At 38.9% G+C, this 22930-nt stretch overlaps 1 protein-coding gene, 1 long non-coding RNA gene and 1 pseudogene across 2 annotated transcripts; 2 read left to right on the top strand and 1 right to left on the bottom strand.

The window, feature by feature from the left end:
- Positions 1-605: 605 nt before the first annotated feature.
- On the bottom strand, positions 606-5066 carry LYZ (lysozyme). Its single transcript, XM_047742720.1, has 4 exons — positions 4882-5066; positions 2984-3148; positions 1905-1983; positions 606-1124 (listed from the first exon to the last, which is right to left on the bottom strand). Exons 1-4 carry the CDS (start codon positions 5015-5017, stop codon positions 1058-1060), a joined length of 447 nt encoding a protein of 148 aa, XP_047598676.1. The 5' UTR covers positions 5018-5066; the 3' UTR covers positions 606-1057.
- Positions 4939-6443, top strand: LOC125107534 (uncharacterized). The gene is made up of 2 exons (XR_007129583.1): positions 4939-5066; positions 6164-6443. It is a non-coding gene; the product is annotated as an uncharacterized LOC125107534 (long non-coding RNA).
- A 14279-nt stretch (positions 6444-20722) lies between these two features.
- On the top strand, positions 20723-22513 carry LOC125106976 (RNA transcription, translation and transport factor protein-like; annotated as a pseudogene).
- Positions 22514-22930: the final 417 nt, after the last annotated feature.

Genomic DNA, 22930 nt, shown 5'->3' with positions numbered 1-22930 from the left:
TGTGGAATTTTCCCCCAGCAATATCCAGCTGTTTGGGTATAGGTAAAGATATAAGGTATATTAAGAGTACCAAATAATTCTTTTTTGAATACACATATTTTTTTCTTCATAGACACTAGTTGGGTCTAAACAAAGAACGACAAGTTATGAGTTGCAAAACTTTTAATGATAATGTTTGTATTATTTTTATAACATGCGTAATTTTATACCTGTGGTTAATCAGCAATTATTTCAATACTTGCAAAGTCATTTGCCTTAGCATTTAGTCATAATGCACAAATCTAAGTTAAAAAAATCAAAGAACAGCAACAGCTCATCTAATCCTTCTTTATATTCCTTCATGATCAGAAAGATGCATAGAAGAGTTCTTTAAAGGGCCAAAATAGATTGACGTATAAACTGTCAACTTATTTTTAAAGCAGTATGAAAGCAACACTTCTGAGAAAATATTTAAACCAAGGTCACACTTTAGAAAAACAGAATTCTTAATTCAGGCTGTCTTCACTTTTAGCCATTTGGCATTCTGCTCCTTTTTAAACTTTATATTGCCCAACAGAGAGTGTTTTTTTGTTTGTTTTGTAGTTTTTCAGTTTGCTTTGTTGTGGTTTTTTGTTTTGTTTTGTTTCATTTTGTTTTTTACTGCTTTTGGAGATGACCGAACAGATGCCTATTCAACTAGAGTTTTGCCTAAGATCAGTTTGTTTTTAAGATAATCTTTTGTTACATTTTTATGAACTATTGGGGAGTACTAACGATTAAGTTGGGGTTATTTCTTTAAGAACTGAATATACTGGAGATGTATTTGATAGGCAAGACTTTAGATAAGTTTTCACCAGCATTATTTCTATTAGCAAACTGAAAAATATTACAGGCTATCAAATAATAATAAACACATTTCTTAAACATGAAGCCTTTTAGAAGAAAGACCATATTTTGTTACTGCTTCTGTAGAAGTGTTATTGTTTGACAGGATGGTAATGTGACCTTTCACTCAACTACTACTACTCCCTTAATATGAAAAAGAAACAGAATGAGCTGCAGAAGGAAAACTCCACAGTTAGACTCCACAATTCCGAACATACTGAGAGACATCTTGGTTTTCGCAGTGTGCTTTCCATGCCACCCTGTGGAGAAAAGTGAAATAAACGCTGGTAAGGTTAAAACATATCTTCCTTGTAATAGATACACTTCAAATCCTCTGGGAGAACAGAGTGTTTTGCCGGTAAAGGGACAACAGGCTACAGATAGATTCAAGTATTGTTATTTATTAAAGGGAGGTATGTACACCAAGTATGTCGCTTCCCCTCAAAGCCCTCACTAGAGAACAGGATGCTGAACATGAACGTTGATCTATGCATTCTATAATAGTGACTGCAAAGTCCTTTCCACATTTACTTAACTCCCAAAGTAATTTCAAGATAAGACAACGAACTGGTAGAATGTGGAGAATCTTAAAAACTCCAGAAATCCTCTGAAATAAATCGAAGAGGAAAAGAGTTAAGATTCTAAATCAGATGAAACAGTTTGTTTCTACCTAATTTATTGTTTAGGGTCAAGTCTAAAGCTGCAACGTTCAGTTCTCAATACCATACTTCAGTCTTTGAAAATCTTCTCTCACTTCTCTCTTACCACTAGGGCAAAATAGCTGTCCTTATTTACTTATTTAATCTTTTGAAAAAGAGAGTGGAGTGAGGGAAGAGGAAGGGCAGAGAGAGAGAGAGAGAGAGAATCTTAAGCAGGCTCATGCCCAGTGCAGAGCCCAACATGGAGCTCCACCCCAGGACCCCGAGATCATGACCTGAGTGAAATCAAGTTTCGGAAGCTCAACCAGCTGAGCCACCCAGTCACCCTCCCTCTCTACACCACCCCCTTCTTCATCCCCGGATCTTAATGCTTAAACATACCATGCACGAATACCATTTGGATCCCTGACAACTCTCTTTGCACATGCTACAGCTTGAGTGATGTCATCTTTCAGCAAATCTGAAAAAGAGGTGGTGAGGAATGAAAACAACTGCCATAGAAATTTCATTGTAAGTTAAGATTTAGTCAGCTTTATTCTCTTAGGAGGAGGAAAGAACATTAAAATTATTTTCCAAGAGTCCATTTATCTGTAGATGTTGGGGGAAATTTTTTCTTCATTCCATCCCATTTGGCATGGAACAAAACATTTTGTTTCTCATTTACCAAAGTCATGGGAAGCTCTGGAATTGTTAACTAATGTGACAGAAGGTTCTCTGTTCACTAGGCACTGTAAAAACAAAAACAAAAACAACAAACAAAAAAACCAAACGCAGACTAGCAATTTTTAAATCAGAGTCCTACTACCAGAAATCTAGCCTAAAGAAATGATTTAAAAATGCACCCAAAGATGTATGCACAAGACGTTTCATAGCAATGGGGCACCTGGGTGGCTCTCTCACTGTGTCTCTGTCAAATAAATAAATAAAATCTTAAAAAAAAAAACCCATCATTCGACAAAAACAAAAAACAACATCACCACCACCATACATATAAAAAAGGTAAAATGACAAAGTGTTAACAACTGTTAAAGTATGTGATGAGCATATGGCTGTTTTTTATACTAAAGTCCCAAAATTTCTATATGTTTAGGACATCTCAAAATAAAAAGTAAAAACAATTTTTAGAAAAGAGCCACCCAACCAAATTATCCCTAAACCTCCCCAAAGAAAGTGGGAGAAATGGCATTGTTTTCAACAAAGCATCAATGTGCTCATTTACGATAAATTAATAGATCATTTTAGAAGCTGGTGTACATTGGAAAACATGAACTTTTATGATATCATCAGCTATTTAATTTCTTAAGTAATTAGGAAAGGAATTTTAAAGAGTTTCTAGGCACTAAAATAAAGTTTTTCTTGGACCCTGATGAATCTTTTAAGACTTGTTCATTTGCACTGAACCTCTGTTCTCATAATTGTGATTGATTCCTGTGCCGTCACTCAGACATAGTGTCTCTTACCGCTGCACGGTATGCCACAGGCGTTCACGGCTCTGGGCGTTTTGCCATCATTACACCAGTAGCGGCTATTGATCTGAAATATCCCATAATCGGTGCTTTGGCTTCTGGGATTGTAGTTTGTAGCCTTTGTGTTATAATTACTTTCCCATTTGGCCAAACACATCCCTGAAAAAAACGTATTTTTAGTAAGAAACATCAACACCACATTATGTATTTCACAGACTATAATCCGTTCTATTTTGCTATTCTATTTCATTAATGACTTATTTTATAAGTAGAAAGGTGTATTTTCCTTGTAAAAAAATATATCTATATTTAAGGTTTTATTTTTTTAAGTAATCTCTATACCCAACATGGGGTTTGAACTTAACAACCCTGAGATCAAGAGTTGCATGCTCCACTAACTGAGCCAGCCAGGTGCCCCCAAATATATTTTAACACTTTAGGGAGAATCCTTTTGTTAGCAGATCGTTTTGTAATAATGATGAACTAGATAACATACTTTTAAAATATTAAAATAGGGGCATCTGGATGACTCAGTCAGGTAAGGGTCTGCTTTCGGCTCAGGTCATGATCCTGGGGTCCTGGGTTTGAGCCCCATGTCAGTCTTCCTGCTTAGCAGGGAGTCTGCTTCTCCCTCTGCCCTTTACTGCACTCCTGCTCTCCCTCTCTCTCTTTCTCAAATAAATAAGTAAAATATTTTTTTAAAAAATTAAAATAGCTGTTTCTTCCTTTGCCATTACCCTTCCCCTGCTTCCATCCCTCAGGCAAGATTTAGCCTAGAATAGAAAAATCAACAGAGTTGTTGAGTGGATTTTATAATTAATAGCAGATATATACATATGCTGATGGAAACATGCTTTTTATTAGGAAAAATAATAATTTTCTGGGAGAAATAAATTTTCTTAAGATATCTAAAGGTGAATTTGGTTATCAAATCAAGAATCTAAAAAACGAGAGATATAAATAGGAAAGACTATTTCATCCATCCATCCACTCGTTCATTCAAAAGTAGTTATTGAGAGGAAATTTTTGAATTCAACCTGGAAAATACAGTGATCACATTGACAAATATGAACTAAAATATACAGTAACTTTTGCTCAGACATATCTTGAATTATGTGGAAGAGAGTGAAAAATAGTTAATAAACTATATTAAGAATAATAGGGACTCCTCAGTGACTCAGTTGGTTAATCATCTGCCTTTGGCTCAAGTCATGATCCCAGGGTCCTGGGATGGAGTCCACATCGGGCTCCTTGCTCAGCAGGGAGCCTGCTTCTCCCTCTGCCTGCCGCTCCCCTTGCTTGTGCTCTCTACCAAATAAATAAATAAAATCATTAAAAAAAGAATAATAAAAGATCATTACAAGCTGCATTTCAGGGGTCCTTATATAAACAGTAATTAAAGGGGAAATAGTTTCCAACTGCCCTTGCACAGAGAATTCAACATAGGGTTGCTGCTAAAAATCCAATGTCACGGCAGAGAAAAATATTCGTTGCTCTAGACTCATTACCCTCGGAACCAAGTTCTAAACAGGAAATGCCTGTCGTCAAGTACCAAGGACTTGATAGATATTCCAGGAGCTCAGACAGACCTTCCAGTCAGCCCACATGGGCCATGGAGTCTGAGGCAACTGACAAATTTTGCAGCACCAGAAGAGCACAAGGGGTTCTGCTGTCCTTAGAATGGCAGAGGCTTTTGCCCTCCCTTGCCTTCATCCCTTCATCTGGTGTATCTGATTCTAAAGAAACAAGTTGATGTTTTTCACCACTGTAAGTATACAGACCCTCAGAAGAAATAAAAGAAGCCCATTTACTCAAAGCCTCTTTACTACTATTCATCCTCTATCTGTCCCACACCTGGCTAACCATTTGCAAGTAGGAAAAAGTTAACTTACAGTTGGCCAGGCTGACACCTCTATAGCCACCCAGCCCAAGTCCTTTCAGAGTCCTGGCCAGCTCACACCTTTCAAAGATCTTGCCCTGGACAATGACGGAAAGGAAGAGAATCCCGAGAAGAAGGAGAGCCTTCATGTTGACTGGGAAGCCAGACCTCCAGGCTGACCAGGGAGAGCAGTCCTCGGTATTTAACATCTTTTAACTTCCTTTTTCTCCTGGTGGTTTGGGGGTTCCACCCTTTGGGAGATGTGAAAAACAGGAACTCTTTATTGGTTCACTGACATTAAAAGCTCTTTTTTTTTTTTACATTTGAAAAGAGCTATTCTGATGTTCTAAGAATTAACCTACAGGAAACAGTAGACCTGGCTCAGGAAGAAATGGGAAGTAGGATGGTTTCCAAACCAGGAACTGTCTCCTATTTTATTATGAATTTGAACAAATACAAAGAAAAAAAAAATCCCGAATGAACATTTCACACAACAGAAAAAGAGCTCCAATTTTTGATTTTGCATTCACTATGTTGTCTTTATCTTTTTCACTTAAAATTATTTTCTATACTCTTTCCCCAAAAGCACATAACATGTTGCCTATGATTTTAATGGGTATAGATACAGCATACCATATTGCTCAGCCATATTTCCACTCTAAGTTTTTTGTTGCTATTATACATTTTGCTTATAAATCAGTGTTTTACTGTTTCAGATAAGCCTTATGGCTTTTCGACAACTTTTTAACAGTGCCTAATCTTACATTGTAATCTTAGAATATAAGGGGTCATTATAAAGCAAGGGAATTTTATAATCAAACCTTAAGAAGAATAGCAGAATATGGCACCTGAAAATCTTCCCTTTTGGCATCAGGATTATTTTGAACTGAAGGCAAATGAGAAGAAGCAGATCCAGGAAAGCTCTCTGCCCTTCCCCTATATACCTGAAAACAGAACCTAGCTTTGTACAGTCATTAATCACTGACAACCCTACAGGCTTATCAGCCCCAATAAAGCACTGCAGGACGTTATATAACAATTTTACACACTAGCTGTTATCTTCCAGTGGCCACTATTTATCTTCCCACGGTTTGTGGCCCTTGGAAGCCTAAAACTCTTTTCCGCTGTCTTGTCATTCTTCTAAAAATATATTGTTTTTTGGTTAAGATGGTATGTAAGCCCAAATTTTAGCCACCTCTTTGAGTTATTCATGCCTGCATTTCTCTCAAATATATATATGAGATACCCATGTTAATAAACTGATTTTACTCTTGCTAATCTGTCTCTTGTTACAGAGCCGCAGCTGAAACCCTAAAAGAGTAGAAGGACAAAGAATTTCCTCCTCCTGTCATTTCTAGTGATGAGGATGGGAGAGTAGAAGGCTGGAAAACGCTTCTCTCCACAAAGACTGCAGTTGACTTGTGGGGTAACTGACAACAGACCAGCAGAAGGTACGAGTTCTTACCATGTGAGCCTCCCAGATCTCTGACTATAGTTTCCAGCCAAGAGAAGAGTATAAAACTTTCTCCTTTTCCCTTCCTCTCCAAATTCATCATGGGAGGAGAATAACATTTCTAAAAACGTGTCTCAAATCCAGACACTCGTAAATTTAGCTTTGGGTACCTACAGGTTATTAATTCTTCGCCTCCCCCAAATAGTCATGTTTTCCTTTGTCTGACTTCGGTATTATTTGTCCTAAGGAGGAGAAAATAGTAAGATGAGAGTCTTCATTTGTCTTGTTTCCGGTACTGAGAACCTGGCTTTGTAACTAATGAGAATATTCTCTGGTCTCTTCCACTTGCACAGTGGGAGTAAGAGGTGAAGGGAATGCACTGTGTCAGGCTTACAAGGGGTTGTGGGCCAGCAGGCTAGGGGGCTGTTGCTATCTCTGTTTTCCTTTCCTCTTTTTTGCTGGGAAAATTCCTATTCCAGTGTCACTTTCTGGTAGCAAAAATTAGTGGATCTGTGAATTAAAGTGTCTCTTTTGTAGGAGACAGAACTTTCTTTTCCACCTGTGACAGTGAAGATCTTTGCTTTCTTAAGCCATCTTGGGAGGCTTTGCACCTCAAGAGGGCACCTCATTTGCACTCTCTCTCTGTCCACGGTTAAGCCATAAAAGTCTTACTGGTTTGGAGTCACAGTTGAAGTAGATATACCTTTGAAGATTTAGACTTCTATTTCTAAAAGGATTTTTAAGAGAAGTCTCATTCTAAACAAATGTCCTATTAATACCTATAGGAAGATCTAATACCTAATACCTAAAGAAAGAAGAGAAAGAAGGAAAGAAAGAAAGAAAGAAGAAAGAAGGAAGGAAGGAAAGAAAAGGAAAGACAGAAATAGATACAGAAGAAAACCTTGGCTAGTATGATGGGGGAAAAACCCACACACCTCCTTAACTAGATTAAGAGGTAAAGATCAGACTCAGAGCAAGTGTTAAAAACTGCAAATGACACTCAAGCAGATATGAAACATGAAAATACTGATAGCCAAGAATTAGATTTGACAAAAGTACATAAGCCTTCTGCCCAAGAAGGCTTGATTTATTGTTCCTTACTCTGTAAGCAGATCCTACGAGGTCTAGGCCTTCCCATATTTCTGGCCTCCACTGCAGGAAAAAAAAAAAAAATTCATCGGACTGTCCTACCCTTAATAAAGAAAGAAAAACACAGTAATGACCCTCAGTTTTTGATAGTAGGCAAATATACCCCTGATTTCCTTCTTAGATAACCCCCATATCCTTTCTCAGTCCCTTGGAAATATTCATGTTACCATGTTTTGAAATGTAAGTATCCACGGAGAAAATTTGTTAAAGCAACTCCTGAGACTGGAAAAATAGGTTTTTAAAAAACAACCAGCTACTTGATATTTCTATAGGCTCCTGGCCCAAAATTTAGTCCACAGCCTCCATAGAATTATCTACTAGAGACAAACAAAAATCTTAAAAGTTTTCTCCACAAATATTGGTAAAATCTTTAGCTATCTAAGCAGTTAAACATAACTTATTCCATTTGCCAGAAACACTGTTTAGATAGAACTATTTTTTTTTAAGTTAAATGAGTTTCGTATTATTGTACTTGATATGCGGCTAAAATTTTTAAATGAAAGCTACAAGATCTCTGCATCTGTCTGGATGTTTATGTGTGGCAATGTATGCATGTCACATAATATATGGTATTTTTCTCCCTCTGGATGGTAGTCCTAAAAACTAACTTGTGGAAGAGTTCTATTAATTGGCTTAAAGAAAATATAAGCACTAAAACAAATGAATAAATATGTATATATATACTTACATAAATTAAGGCTAGTTAAATTAGCTTACACCATCTGTACTAATTATTTGAGATTATAAAATTATAAATTCAACCAAAGAACAAAATGTACAATAAAAAATGATTCTCTGGGATGCCTGGGTGGCTCAGTCAGTTAAGTGTCTGCCTTTGGCTCAGGTCATGATCCCAGGGTCTTGGAATCGAGTCCCACATTGGGCTCTTTGCTCAGCAGGGAGTCTGCTTCTCTCTCTGCCTGCCACTCCCCTGCTTGTGCTCTCTCTTTTTCTCTCTGACAAATAAATAAATAAAATCTTAAAAAAAAGGGGGGGGGGAGAATATTATATCTATGTAACAAGAGAGGATATATAGTAATGAAATAATCAGATAATTTAAAAAGAGGAACCCTTGAGATTTAAAAATATGACCACATGGGGCACCTAGGTGACTCAATAGGTTAAGTATCCTACTCTTGATTTTGGCTCAGGTCATGATCTCAGGGTTGTGAGATCGAGCCCCTCCTTGGGCTCCATGCTCAGCATAGTCTTCTTCTTCTTTTTTTTTTTTTTTTAAAGATTTTATTTATTTATTTGACAGAGAGAGATCACAAGTAGACGGAGAGGCAGGCAGAGAGAGAGAGAGAGGGAAGCAGGCTTCTTGCTGAGCAGAGAGCCCGATGTGGGACTCGATCCCAGGACCCTGAGATCATGACCTGAGCCGAAGGCAGCGGCTTAACCCACTGAGCCACCCAGGCGCCCTCAGCATAGTCTTCTTGAGAATTCTCTCCCCTTCCTTCTGCCCTTCCCCTTCCAAGCATGTGTACTCTTTCTCTCAAATAAATAGATAAATACTTTAAAAAATATGACCACATTAATAAAACATTTAATAGAAAAATTATGAGATATATTTGAGAAATATTATTAGAAATAGAATAAAAAGACTGAGATGAAAACAGGAGAGAAAAGATGAGAAAATTAGAGAATGAAGAAATCAAACATCCAATTAATAGGAATTCTTTAAAGGAATTACAGAAGAAAAAAGTATAAAATAGGGCACATGGGTGGCTCAGTCAGTTAAGCAGCTGCCTTCAGAGCAGGTCATGATTCCAGGGTCATGTGATTGAGTCCCGCATTGGGGTCCCTGCTTCTCCCTTTCCCTCTGCCTCCTCCTCCCCTACTTATGTGCTCTCTCTCTCTGTCAAATAAATAAAATCTTTAAATATATATATATATATATATATATATATATATATATATATAAATCTTTAAATAAATAAATATAGTTGGGTCCTCCCAAAATTGGGTACCCCAATAATGGGTCCGTGATTAAAGGAGCCAGACTGATACAAAGCGAAGGTCAAGCAAAACTTTATTTCACGCCAAGTGTCAGGAATCAGACTGACTGTCAAACAGAGCAGTCGGGGCCGCCCCTACAGAGAGGACAACCCCTCCCTACTTTCCAGCCTAACTTTTATAGAGCAAAGGCCATGTGGTTGGGCCTGGCCACACACAGGTGGCCAATGAGATTGTAACACACACACAGGAAACTCCACAGTGATGCTAGGTGACCAATTGAATTACAATTTACCCTAGTAAACATTTGAACCAGCCTATCACCTAGTTCAGAATTGGCCCCCAAAAGGTGCCCAAAGGGCGGGGCCCATACTCCTTGGTAGCTAGGAGACAGTATGCACCCCCACTGATTGAATACTGCCACCTGGCCTGACCCACCCATGTATTTGGACTTTGTTACCTGGGACTGGTTTCCCGGATTTGATTTTAAGTAAGTTCCCCTGGGGGGGGGGCAAGGTTAATTTAAGTTTTACAACAAAATGGCAGTTCAACTGGGTGGGGCTGCTCTGGCTGAATAGGCCATATATATATATATATATATATATATATATATATATATATATATGGATGCCTGAGTGGCTCAGTGGGTTAAGCCTCTGCCTTCGGCTCAGGTCATGGCCTCAGGCTCCTGGGATTGAGCCCAGCATCGGGCTCTCTGCTCAGCGGGGAGCCTGCTTCCCCCTCTCTCTCTGCCTGCTGCTCTGCCTACTTGTGATCTCTCTCTCTCTCTGTCAAATAAATAAATAAAATCTTAAAAAATATGTATACCTATATACAATAAATGTGCGAAGCTGAGGGACACAGATATCCACATCAAAAGGCAACCAAGTGCTTGACATAGTGGTGTGGAATAAAATTTATACCAGTACACATCCTCATGAAATTTCAGAACAACAGGGATAAAGAGAAAATTTTAATACTTAAGGGCAGTGATCTTCAACCTATAGTCCTACAGGCAGTCAAACCATCCAGCGTGAGAGGAGGAAAAGACCCCCAAACATTCTCAGATGTGTTAGGAAAGAGCAAATAAGAAAAAAAGATGTGGGATCTAGGAAACAAGGATCTAACATAGGAGAGAGATGAAGGAAGGTACAAGACAAAAGAAGAAGTGTTGTCCAGTCCAACAACAATAGCCTTGCGACTGGTTAAAGAGAAGCCATTTCAGATTATAGCAAGAGCGTGAAATGCTCCAGGAGTGTGGACTCCAGGGGGGAACCACACTCAGAGATGGCTTGGAATGTCTGAACCTATTGAAGGGAGTTTAACAACTTTGTCTGAGATTTTGGGTAATGATTTAATACATGAATAAGTACATGAAAAACCAAGCAAACAGAAAAACAAAGCAATTGTTAATACTAAGAAAAACAAAACACTTAAGAATGGAAACAAAACAAAATTAGTACCATATTATAGTCATCTGCAAGTGTTGGTGCTTGCTTGTAAAGAAGAACAATAAGGGAAGGGAAGAGGGGTGCCTGGGAGGCTCAGTTGGTTAAATGACTGCCTTTGGTCTCAGGGTCCTGGGATGGTGCCCCACATCAGGCTCTCTGCTCAGCGAAGAGTCTGCTTCTCCCTCTCTTTCTCTCTCTCTCTCTCTCAAATAAATAAAATCTTAAAAAACAACAACAACAAGGGAAGGGAGAGTTGAGAGAGACCTAAATCTTTATCTTCTGTGGTGGAGATAAAGAGAAAATGTTTATGATTGAAAATCAAGAAATAGTAGAATAAACATGCTCTTGAAATATATGGCAGTAAATGCTAGAAAAAATAAATAGCTAAAGAAGTTAAAAAGAGATTACCCTAGTGTTGGGTATTAGATGAGAAAGATTAGGGCAATTTTTCATTGAAGTTGATTAATTAATTCAATTAATTTCATTCAGTTTTCATTAAATTTATAACATTTCATTTTACTCTAAAAATAAACACATAGGGGCACCTGGGTGGCTCAGTGGGTTAAAGCCTCTGCCTTCGGCTCAGGTCATGGTCCCAGTGTCCTGGGATCGAGCCCCACATCGGGCTCTCTGCTCTGTGGGGAGCCTGCTTCCACCTCTCTCTCTGTCTGCCTCTCTGCCTACTTGTGATCTCTGTCTGTCAAATAAATAAATAAAATCTTAAAAAAAATAAATAAAAAATAAACACATATATTTTGTGATGAAAAAGTGAAATTTAAAAAGTATATTGTGTGAGAAAAAGAACTAAAAGACATACACCAAAATGTTTACGGTGGTTATTTATGAAAACCTTACAGAATTTTTATTTACTTTTTTTTTTTTTTGGCGTATTCTAAGTTTTCTTCCTCCAGCAATTGTTACTTTTGCCATTAGCAAAATAATAAATAAACACACAGGGGTGCCTGGGTGGCTCAGTCTGCTAAGCATCTGCCTTTGGCTCAGGTCATGACCTCAAGGTCCTGGGATCACGCCCCACAACAGGCTCCCTGTTGGGTGGGAGGAAAATTTAAAAAAAAAAGTTTTTTTAAATAAAAATAAATAAATGTTTTTAAAAAATGATTTAGCCTCAGAAAGCAACAGACACTGGTAAATCAAAACCTACTGGGGCACCAGGCTGGCTCACTTGGAAGAGCGTGCAGCTCTTGATCTTAGGGTTGTGAGTTTGAATCCCACATTAGGGATAGAGATTACTTAAATAAATTAATTAATACTTAAAAAAACCTGTTTATATCAATGGAGGAAGACATTAGCCTGGGTTTGGTCAGAGGGTGTTAGGTAACACTTGCTAGTGAAACACGGCCATTTCCGTGAAGCTGGGAAGGACCCTGGGGGACCATGAGCAGAGTAGCTGTACTCGCTTCCTTACTCAGCTGATGCTGTCTCTGCAGAGTCTGGCCCAGGGGTCAGAGGACCTAGTCTTATCTCTGCTGGGGCAGCATGGCTCTAAGGAGAATATGCAGGGATGGGAGAGATGGAAGGGAAGCAGCGGGAGGTAGAGGGGCAAGAACACACCAGGCGTTCCAGGGGCAAGGCTGAAAGGTTAAGGTGAAGTATTTTCTCATTCAGTTAGTGGGGCATCATCTAGCTGCACAACACTCTGGGCAATGGGCCTAGGAGCCCTAGCAGCTGCTCCTTGCAAGTCCAACAGCTTATCCACAGCGCAGCATGATTTCCTGTGGGAACATTTCCTGCTTTAGGAGCGGGGCTTGGCCCCAATCCAAAAGTGGCATTTTGCTGGCCCCTGAATCCCTGGGTCATTGGCAAATGGTAAATAATTTGGATTTGCCTAATCTAGACCAGTGTATTTATTCCCCCGTGGCTTGGTGATCACTTTTTGTTCCTTTAGTTCTCAGTATCCCTGTGATTTAAGCTCCTGCAATTTGCAAGATCAAAAAGCAAGATAATTTCTTTCCTGGGTCTCCTGACACCATCGAAACTCTGGACATCATTTAACTTTTGCACTTAATTTACTCTATGGCCTTGCTGTTGCTGTGTTTTGAGGGAGGTAACTGATCCATACTGAGAGGAAATAATGTTTAACATACACTGGAGAATTATTTCTACTGTAGTGCCAATACTGTGCTACATGAGTCTCTAGTTCCTGGGCTCTAGCACAGACAGAGGCATGAGTTACCGAGTATGGAAACATCACTAGGTCTAATAAACAGGGCTGGCCTTGGAAGGTCTGCCATATATGCTACCAGCAGTTACAGAGGCAACGTGCCGTCCCTGGTATTTGCTGTGCACTCACTCTCTGCTCTGCCTCCATGCCACCATTTCTGCAAACTGCTGTGCAGATCCCGAAAGAAGGGCCAGGATGTCTGGTGAAATATGGCCAAGAGCAATGAGGCTCGAGGGGTGAGCAGGGCCAGACAGGGGCTTCATCCCAAAGACAGCGAGATTTAGCTCATAATCTGAAAGACAAGGGGAGACTGTTTTTGAGTATTAAACTGGAGAATAATAGGATCAAAGTCTTTTGTAAAAATCACTCTAGATTAGACTCAGGGACTGTTGCTAGAGAATGGCCAGTTCATTCCGATGGCAGACAATGGTGGGGGGTGGAGACAACTGGGGGCCAAAGGTTTGAATAATCACTCGAAATAAACACTAACTGTAATTTTTACAGGGATTGTAGAGGTAGGTATTATTTCCACTTTACAGTTGAAAAAAATATGTGTCCCAGGGAAGTAAAGTCCCTTGCCCAGAGAAATAGTGCTGGCGAAGGACAGAGCGGGGGGCGCCTGGGTGGCTCAATGGGTTAAAGCCTCTGCCTTCGGCTCAGGTCATGATCCCAGTGTCCTGGGATCGAGCCCCGCATCGGGCTCTCTGCTCGGCAGAGAGCCTGCTTCCTCCTCTCTCTCTGCCTGCTTCTCTGTGATCTCCGTCTGTCAAATAAATAAATAAAATCTTAAAAAAAAAAAAAAAAAAAGAAGGACAGAGTGGGGAGTTAGACTCAGCTCATTTCCATTGCCTTTTCAGTGTACCACTCTACCTTGTAAAAATTGAGGGGGAAAGAGAAGGAACTAAATATTGAGACCCACTTCTCATCCCTTGACGAAGCCATAAATTCTTTGTCTATCCCTTGTCTAATTTTGGTTCCTGATATAGTTTTGCAAACCCATTTATAGCTTGGCAAACCTATTTTATACATTTATTTTTAAAGTATGAGTTATCTCTGAGAAGTTGGTCTAACACCTCTTAGATGCCATTGAACAGTTAGAAGCTATTTTAAAAATCAATATGTTTGGTGTGTGAACAACTAATAGAATAATTCTGGATGGCTTTTGATTCTTTGTGAATACTTTCTGAATACACTATTATTTCTTCTATCTTTAAGCTGCCAGCACAAATACAGTTAGAACTTTGGCTGGATCTCACTTCCTTGTTTCACATTAGAAACAATTATTTTCCTTCCCACTTTGGTCAAGTTACAAAAATCTTTTCTCAATTTACACAATAATTGGGCACTCAGCATTGAGAAATTATGGTGAAATACTGAACTGACTTTTCCAATGTGTGATAAAATCTAGTCTTATTTGCAAAGACATGTTCCCGTTTTGATTTCCGCTTTCCAGAAGAGCATTCCGATTTCATTTCTTTAATCTTTGGGGTTAAGATTCTGTGTGATTTTTCATTTGTGCCAATGCCATTAAAATTTCTTTCACTGGACTAGAAACCAATGATTTCAACCTGTAAATTAGCTCTGTAAAATCACAAAACATTGGAGAAGGAGAAAAAATTGTTGCAAATATGAGGATGAGGTCATCTACTTGGGTTGTACTTTCCTCATCTCTTGACAAACTAACATTTTATTGCTACCTTTAGCAAGCAAATAAGGTAATATGCTTAACAAATTGACAATAATTTATGTGTATACATGTAATGGAAGATAATGCAATTCTTTCTTCCCTTTGGCATCACTCCAAGGTGTCTTGGATGCAGCCATACGATCTTTTCATCCCTCCATTCCCACCCCCAGGTCAGCTGCCTCCGCCAGGTAGCTGGTTGCTTGCATGAAAACAGTCTGTTTCCAACCCAGTCAAGTAGGAACTGCTCACAAACATAGTGCCATTTACACATGGGTCTCACAATGACCTGACGAGTGAAAAGATAATGAGGGCTATATTAGTGTCTTATGTATTGATTTTGGAAAATAGTTTCCTTGACTGCTGAGTCAAAATAATTTGCAATTAAAGAGTAACTTAGTAAATGTTACAAAAAATGTTAGAAATGTTATAAAAATATAGGATGGTAAACTCTAAACTGCTTTAAAAAACGAGTAAGGGGGGGCGCCTGGGTGGCTCAGTGGGTTAAAGCCTCTGCTTTCGGCTCAGGTCATGATCCCAGGGTCCTGGGATCGAGCCCCGCATCGGGCTCTCTGCTCAGCGGGGAGCCTGCTTCTTCCTCTCTCTCTGCCTGCCTCTCTGCCTACTTGTGATCTCTGTCTGTCAAATAAATAAATAAAATCTTTAAAAAAAAAAAAACGAGTAAGGGGTGCCTGGGTGGCTCAGCCCTTTAAGCATCTGGCTCTTGATTTCAGCTCGGGTCATGATCTCCAGGTCATGAGACTGAGCCCCCACATCAGCTCCATGTTGAGCATGGAGCATGTTTGAGATTCTCTCTCCTTCTCCCTTTGTTCCTCCACCCGCCTGCTTATGCATGCGTGCGTGCTCCCTCTCTTTTTAAAAAAGAGAAAGAAAAAGAAGAAAAAGTAAATGTTTTAATATCTAGGAACTAAAGATATTTTAAGTTTCCTCATAAGTATACTACCTTCTAAAATAAAAAAGTTGACATACACCCACATATGAGACTACTAATTTTTGTGAAAATACAATGGAAATAAACCTAAATATAGAGAAACTGCACTTAAAATATCTTTCTTATGTAAGAAATGAAATCAATGTGGGACACCTGGGTGGCTCAGTTGGTTAAGCATCTGCCTTTGACTCAGGTCATGATCCCAGGATCCTGGATCAAGTCCCACATAGGGGGGTATTTGCTTAGCGTGGAGCCTGCTTCTCCCTCTGCCTGCCGCTCCCCCTGCTTGTGTTCGATCTCTCCCTCTCCCTCTCTGGCAAATAAATGAACAAAATCTTAAAAAAGGAAAGAAAAGAAAAAAGATATCAATACAAGTTACACTGTGCACTGCAGTGTATGAGATCTAATATAGACCTAAATGTCATGCTGGGACTACTGACAAGCCTTTCTCAGTAGTCTCCTTAACCTCCAGATTCTCTCCTCTCCAACCCACTCTGCACCCAGAACATGTCAGCCTTGAACTCAGAAGACTTGGTGTTTGTAACATACACTTGTCAATCATATGTTATCTATGACTTTGTTGTGGTTTACTGTCAAATTGTCTATATATTCACCATCATGAGCTCTTTAAGAGCTTACTCACCTGACAAGGCTTCTCCTCTGCCTTTTCAGTGGAAAGCACACTTATATGTACAATATAGACATTCAACACGATTGATAAATTCACTGTGTAAAAAGTGCATTCCACCTACAATTAAGGTGTTACTCTCCTCTCTTGACCACATGTTAAAACAGGTTTCTGACATTACAAACCATGCAAGTAACACACACTTACAATTAAAAGCCAACCACAAACTACAAAAGGATGTTCTTCTTGAACATTCTAGAGAAGAATTAGAAAGGCTGGAATTTTAAAAAGAGGGATTTTTTTTTATTGAAAGCTGGAATAAATTAGAAATAAGACCATATGTTTGAGACACAGGATTCCTTATGTCAATGTAGGTAAAACATTTTTGAAGGTATGATTCAACACTTAAAGTTAGGGAAAAAGTCTCCACTTCACTTGCCAAAAAATTATATATTAGTAACTGAATTATGTAAGAAGTTCCTATGTAACATTTGAGGATAAAATTTAATAATTTGTCCTTCAATTAATTCAATAATTAATAAGGGTTGATTGAATATCTTCTATGTAAGAGGCACTGTATCATGCTGAGGCTAGCAGGTTGATTGTTTTCTTCTACAGGACATGAAAATCAACAATTACAATCCAATATAATAGTTGCTTTTTAAAAAATATTTTATTTATTTATTTGTCAGAGAGACAGAGCATAAGCAGAGGGAGTGGCAGGCAGAGGAAGAAGGAGGCTCCCCACCGAGCAAAGAACCTGATGTAGGACTTGATCCCACAACCCCGGGATCATGAACTGAGCCCAAGGCAGACACTTAATCGACTGAGCCACCGAGGTGTCCCTATAATAGTTGCTCTAATGTTGGTCTGTACAAAGTACTGATGGAGTGTGGAGGGGAGCTGAAGTCTGTGAGGAAGAGACAGTAATGGCTTTACAGCATTTCAGCTAAATAAGATTTAGAGGAAGAATAGGATTATATTTGGTGGGCAGCTGGATTAGGAGACTTGTAAAAACTTTGTTTGTTTTAAGATTTTATTTATTTATTTGATAGAGAGAGCAAGAGAGCACAAGCAGGGGGAGCAGTAGACAGACAGGGAGAAGCACGCTCCACTCCAATGAGGGTTTTGATTCCAGGACCCTGAGATCATGAACTGAGCCAAAGGCAGACATCTAATTGACTGAGCCACCCAGGCACCCCATGCTAGAAACTTTCAGTGCTCACTCATGTCAGGTTCTCTCTCCTTCAAGAAGAGGATTATATTTCCCCACTCTTGTAGTTAACCAAAACTATGTAACTAATTCCATCAGTGAGCTATGGGAGGAAATGACATGTGTCACTTCTAAGCTGAAACATTTAATTCCTAGTGCAAAACACTCCAGTACTTCTTATCTGCCTTGACAACTAGTGACATTTTATGTGTCAGAAGGTGTAGTTATCTGATGGCAGAAACTCGGTCAGCCTGGGTGCCTGAATGACTTTGTGGAGCAGAGCCATTTGCTGAACCATGATAGGCATTATGACACAGACAAAAAAAATAAATCATGTGTTAAGCCATTAAAGTTTGGGGATTGTTTTGTTATTTCAGCATTTCAGATAGAGGTAACACAGTTAAAAATAAAACAAAGGAAGAATAGACAAATTGCCCATCCAAAAAACTTTGTGTCCTCCAGGAAGTGCCCTCCTTAAGTGTGGGCTGTGCATAGTGACTTCCTTCCAAAGAATGCAGCATAGAAGAAGTGGGAGGTGGGGGAGGTGACAGAGGATTAATTTCCCAGTGGAGAAATCTGACAAGTGCTACTTCAGCCAGTGGATCGAGATTAATATCAACAGTGCTAAATTCCATTGATAGCATGCATCCTAGATATGATGTGAAAATGGTACATTCCATCTGCTGTCTTCCTCCCCAAAATACATAAACCTAGCCCAATCATGAGAAAAACATCAGATAAGTCATTGCCAATTAAGGGTCATTCTATCAAATACCTGATCAGTACTCATCAAAACTGTCTAGGTCATCAAAAACAAGGAAAGTTTGAGAAATTATTATAGCCAAAAGGAACCAAAAGAGACATAACAACGATATGTAATGTAGTACCCCACATGGGATCCTGGAACAGAAAAAGGGACATTTGGTAAAAACTAAGGAAATCTGAATAAAGTATGAACTTTAGTTAATACAACTTATCACTCTTAGTTCATTAATTATAAAAAATGAATCATACTGATGTAAGATGTTAGTAATAGGGGAAAGTGGGCATGGAGTATACTGAAATTATCTGTACTATCTTGTAGTTTTTACCTAAATCTCCAACTATTCTAATTTTTTTTTTTAAATAAGAAGATATAAGAGAGAGCATAGTGTGTTCTGGAAATTCCTTTTAAAGCCACTGGGTGGCTCAGTGGGTTAAGCCTCTGCCTTTGGCTCAGGTTGTGGTCTCAGGGTCCTGGGATCGAGACCCACATCAGGCTATCTGCTCAGCGGGGAGCCTGCCCCCCCCCCCACGCCTGCCTCTCTGCCTACTTGTGATCTTTGTCTGTCAAATAAATAAATAAAATCTTTAAAAAAATAAAGTGAGGGGGCACCTGGGTGGCTCAGTGGGTTAAAGCCTCTCCTTCAGCTCAGGTCGTGATCCCAGGGTCCTGGGATTGAGCCCCACATTGGGTTCTCTGCTCAGCAGGGAGCCTGCTTCCTCCTCTCTCTCTCTCTCTCTGCCTGCCTCTCTGCCTACTTGTGATCTGTCTGTCAAATAAATAAATAAATAATCTTTAAAAAAAAATAAAATGAGTGGAGATGAAGAGTTTGGGTAGGTAAGTAAAAGATCTTTTATGCTTTTCAATGATTTGATTTTTAAATTGTATAGGCTGGGTGACTAATCTCTAGAAAATCTATGGATAGGTTTCAGGGCTATTACAAAACCTCTGACATTTTATGAAATTATGTTGTCTATATGTATGTTCTCCTCAGAAGGCAGTCAAAAGCTTTATTTATTATTTATTTGTTCTTAAGGGGAAAAGTACCTAAAATATGTTAATGATCATTGTTGAAGGTGATGTAGATACTCTGAAATATTCTGAGCAAGAAAAATGACACAATTATATTTTTTGCATAAAAATCATTTTTATGGTAGTACAGACTATAATGATGGTGTGTGCATGTTTGAAAAAAAGAAAGGCAGGAATAAAGACAAGATGATAACAAAGACAGTGATCTTCAAAAACTTTTGATCATGGTCCACTTTGCAAGAGAAAGAAATGATCCCATAACTTACCTTACCATACTGTTACCACTTTCCTGAGGAAAAAGAATGGAGTCATTAGGATGAAATGTCATTTTTTTAAAAAACCAAGTTTGGTGGAATGGTATATACATCTACTTTAGCATTCAGGTTGTGAGTGTGCATTGTTAGTCCATAAAAATGAAGAAAAAAATTCAGTTTTTATCAATTCATACTCTTAGGGGGACCATGGACACCAAATCATTCTTTAAGAGACCACTGTTACAATCTTTAAGAGAAATAAGTGTCTAAGATAGAAGAAGGTAGGAGGTACAAAGAGGAGACAGCAGATGAGACATATCAAAGGCTCAGAATCAGCAGAATTTTTTGATTGCTTGGATGGAAGTTACAAGGTAGAGTGGAAAAGCTAGCTTGACATTTTTAGTTTCTGGTGAACAGAATATGGGAAATGCATGATGGTGGATAAATCTGGAGGAGGATGGGGTAGGTGGGAGATGATGAGTCTAATTTTGAATATGTTGTGTTTGAGATCCCAAGTAGATATGCCTTGTAGACAGCTGGATCCTGGGATATTTCAGTTCAATAAAGAGGGTCTTGGGCTGGAGCTATAAGTTCCTAACTTAGGAAAGTAAAACATTCATAATATAGTCTGATTTCTCTTTCATTTAAAATAATAAATAGGAGTTCCAATTAAAACGTTTTTATTATACCTCTATTGATATATAATTTACATTTAGCAAAGTTCACACATTTTAAGTGTACAACTGAAGGTATTTTTACATATTTCTGTGTAGCCAACACAGAGATCAATTTATAGGATAGACCCAGCAACCCAGAAGGTTCATTTATGTCTCTTTCTAATCAATATTTCTCCAAAGCTAGCCACTATTTAGATCTCTTAGTTTGTCCTTTTCTGAGCTTCATAAAAATGGAATCAGAGAGTATGTTTTCTTCATGTGTGGCTCACCTCGCTCCACCTCACAGTATGTCTTTGAGATTCATTCATGTGAGTCACTTTGTTGTGGTAGTTCATTTTCTCCGTGTAATATTACTTTGTATAAATATACCACAATTTGGCCCTCTTGCCACATCACCAGCTCCTCTTCACCTCTCCTCTCCTGGTGGAAGCCCTGGGCACCAGAGTGAGATATGGGGACCATGTTACAACACAAGCTCACAGCCCTTGAATACCACAACCCTGCTGGCTTCAACTGCAAAGACGAATGAGAATTTAGGAACTTTATTGTTTGGCTTGAAGACCAGAGAATCAGACACTACAAGATTGAAGACAGAGGTAATTTAAGAAATATCCACAGCAGTGACTAGCTCAAGTTCTTTGAAGAGTATCTCAGAGATGTTAAACGAGACATCAGTTAACTGAGAGTTAACTCAAGATTCAAGATCATTGTCTCTGAGATTTGCAAGTTTCACTATTATATGTTGGGGTGTTGACCCATTTTTATTGATTTCAAGGAGGAGTTCTCTGTGCCTCCTCAATTTTGATGCCTATTTCCTTCCCCAGATTAGGGATGTTCTCCTCTATAATTTGCTCCAATATACCTTTTGCCCCCCTCCCTCTTTCCTCCTCTTCTGGGATCCCAATTCTAATATCATTTAGTTTTATGGTATCACTTATCTCTCAAATTCTCCCCTCTTTGTCCAATAGTTGTTTATCTCTCTTTTTCTCAGCTTCCTTATTTGCCATCGTTTGGTCTTCTATATCACTAATTCTCTCTTCTGCCTCATTTATCCTAGCAGTTAGAGCCTCCATTTTTTATTGCGTCTCATTAATAGTCTTTTTGATTTTGACTTGATTTGATTTGAGTCTTTTATTTCTCCAGAAAGGGATTCCCTAGTGTCTTCTATGCCTTTTTCAAGCCCAGCTAGTATCTTTATCTGAACTCTAATTCTGACATCCTACTTATGTCCATACTGATTAGGTCCCTGGCAGTCAGTACTGCATCTTGTTCTCTTTTTTAATGAGTTTATCTGTCTTGTCATTCTTGCAGAAAGTGGTCACTTTTCTATTTGTAGAGGTGCAGCTATTCTTTCCTTTGCTCTCCAGTTGAGTTTGCAGGTGTTGAGAATGATTTGATAGCTATCTAGCTGAATTCCTGGGACCCGAAACAACTAAGGTCTCCTACTCCTCCACCATCTTGGATGAGAACCAAAATTCAAGATCAACAAGAAGCAACTGACAGGCTTCTTGGTTTAGCTGTTAGACTTGAATATGGAGATAATGCTGAAAAATACAAGGACTTGGTAACTAATAATACCAAAAAATGCTGACAATACAGCTAAAACTGCAGAGCCATTGACCATTTGAATGTAAACAATCCCAATTTCAAGGCTGGTGTAATGGCTTTGGCTAACCTTCTCCAGATTCAGCTGTCATGATAATTACCTGGTAATGCTTAAGGCAAACCGTGTTTTGATCCAGGAGCACCTGACCCGGGATGAAGGTGCTAAAGTAAATCAAACAAAAGAGGGCTTGCCTATTGCTTGAGACAAACATATTCTTAGTTTTGACATAGGAGATGCAGTTCTTCATGAAGCTGCCCAAATACTGCAGTTGCTGCATAGAGAAGAGCTACTGACAAAAAATTCATAAAGCCATCCATGGTAGCTGTGCAGGCAATTATGGCTGATCCAAAGACAGACCACAGACAGGGGAAAGTTGGAAGATGAACGCTGAAAGATTTTAGTTTCTCACCTACTTAAAATGACTGGGAATGCTGTATGCTTTAGCATGCATTTGGAAATCAAATGTCCCATTTTCGAGGGAGGAATTCTAGAAAATTGGCAATATTCTCAGGATTTACCATCTTTTTTTTTTTTTTTTCATTAAGTTCAGGAGGGTGGGGAGATAATATACCACAACTTGTCCATTCTACTATTGGTGGGTTATTTTTTCAGTTTTGTGTAAATATGAATAAAGTTGCTATGCACATTCTTGTACATATTTTTGGTAGGCATATGCACTCAGTTCTCTTGAGTAGCATCCAAGAAAGGAAATTGTTGGGTCCAGCGCAGCTGTTTGTTTAGCTTTAGTAAATTCTGTCAGTATTCCAAAATAGCTGTGCATACCCAGGCTACCTATCAGCAGTGATTAACGTTCCATTTCTCACACTCTTGATATTACCAGACCTTCTCATTGTAGTCTATCTGGTGGGTAGGAAGTAGATCTCATTTTTTTGTCTTGTTTGTTTTCAGATTTACTTATTTATTTGAGAGAGAATGAGTGTGAATGGGGATAGTGGGAGAGGGAGAGGGAGAGGGAGAAGGAGAGAAGCAGGCTCCCCACTGAGTGTGGAGCCCCATAGGGGGCTTGATTCCATGACCCTGAGATCATGATCTGAGCCAAAA

This window comes from Lutra lutra, chromosome 8, assembly GCF_902655055.1.
Source record: "Lutra lutra chromosome 8, mLutLut1.2, whole genome shotgun sequence".
NCBI lineage: Eukaryota > Metazoa > Chordata > Mammalia > Carnivora > Mustelidae > Lutra > Lutra lutra.
This window is presented reverse-complemented; position numbering and strand designations above follow the sequence as displayed.

What these genes read in the sequence shown, in the direction of transcription:
- LYZ (XM_047742720.1), bottom strand. Translation starts at nt 5,017, where the DNA reads ATGAAGGCTCTCCTTCTTCTCGGGATTCTCTTCCTTTCCGTCATTGTC. An exon ending in AGGTGTCAGCCTGGCCAACT is followed by an intron (nt 3,149 to 4,881) that starts GTAAGTTAACTT and finishes CGTTTTTTTCAG; the next exon opens with GGATGTGTTTGGCCAAATGG. An exon ending in CCAAATGGTATTCGTGCATG is followed by an intron (nt 1,125 to 1,904) that starts GTATGTTTAAGC and finishes TTTTCTCCACAG; the next exon opens with GGTGGCATGGAAAGCACACT.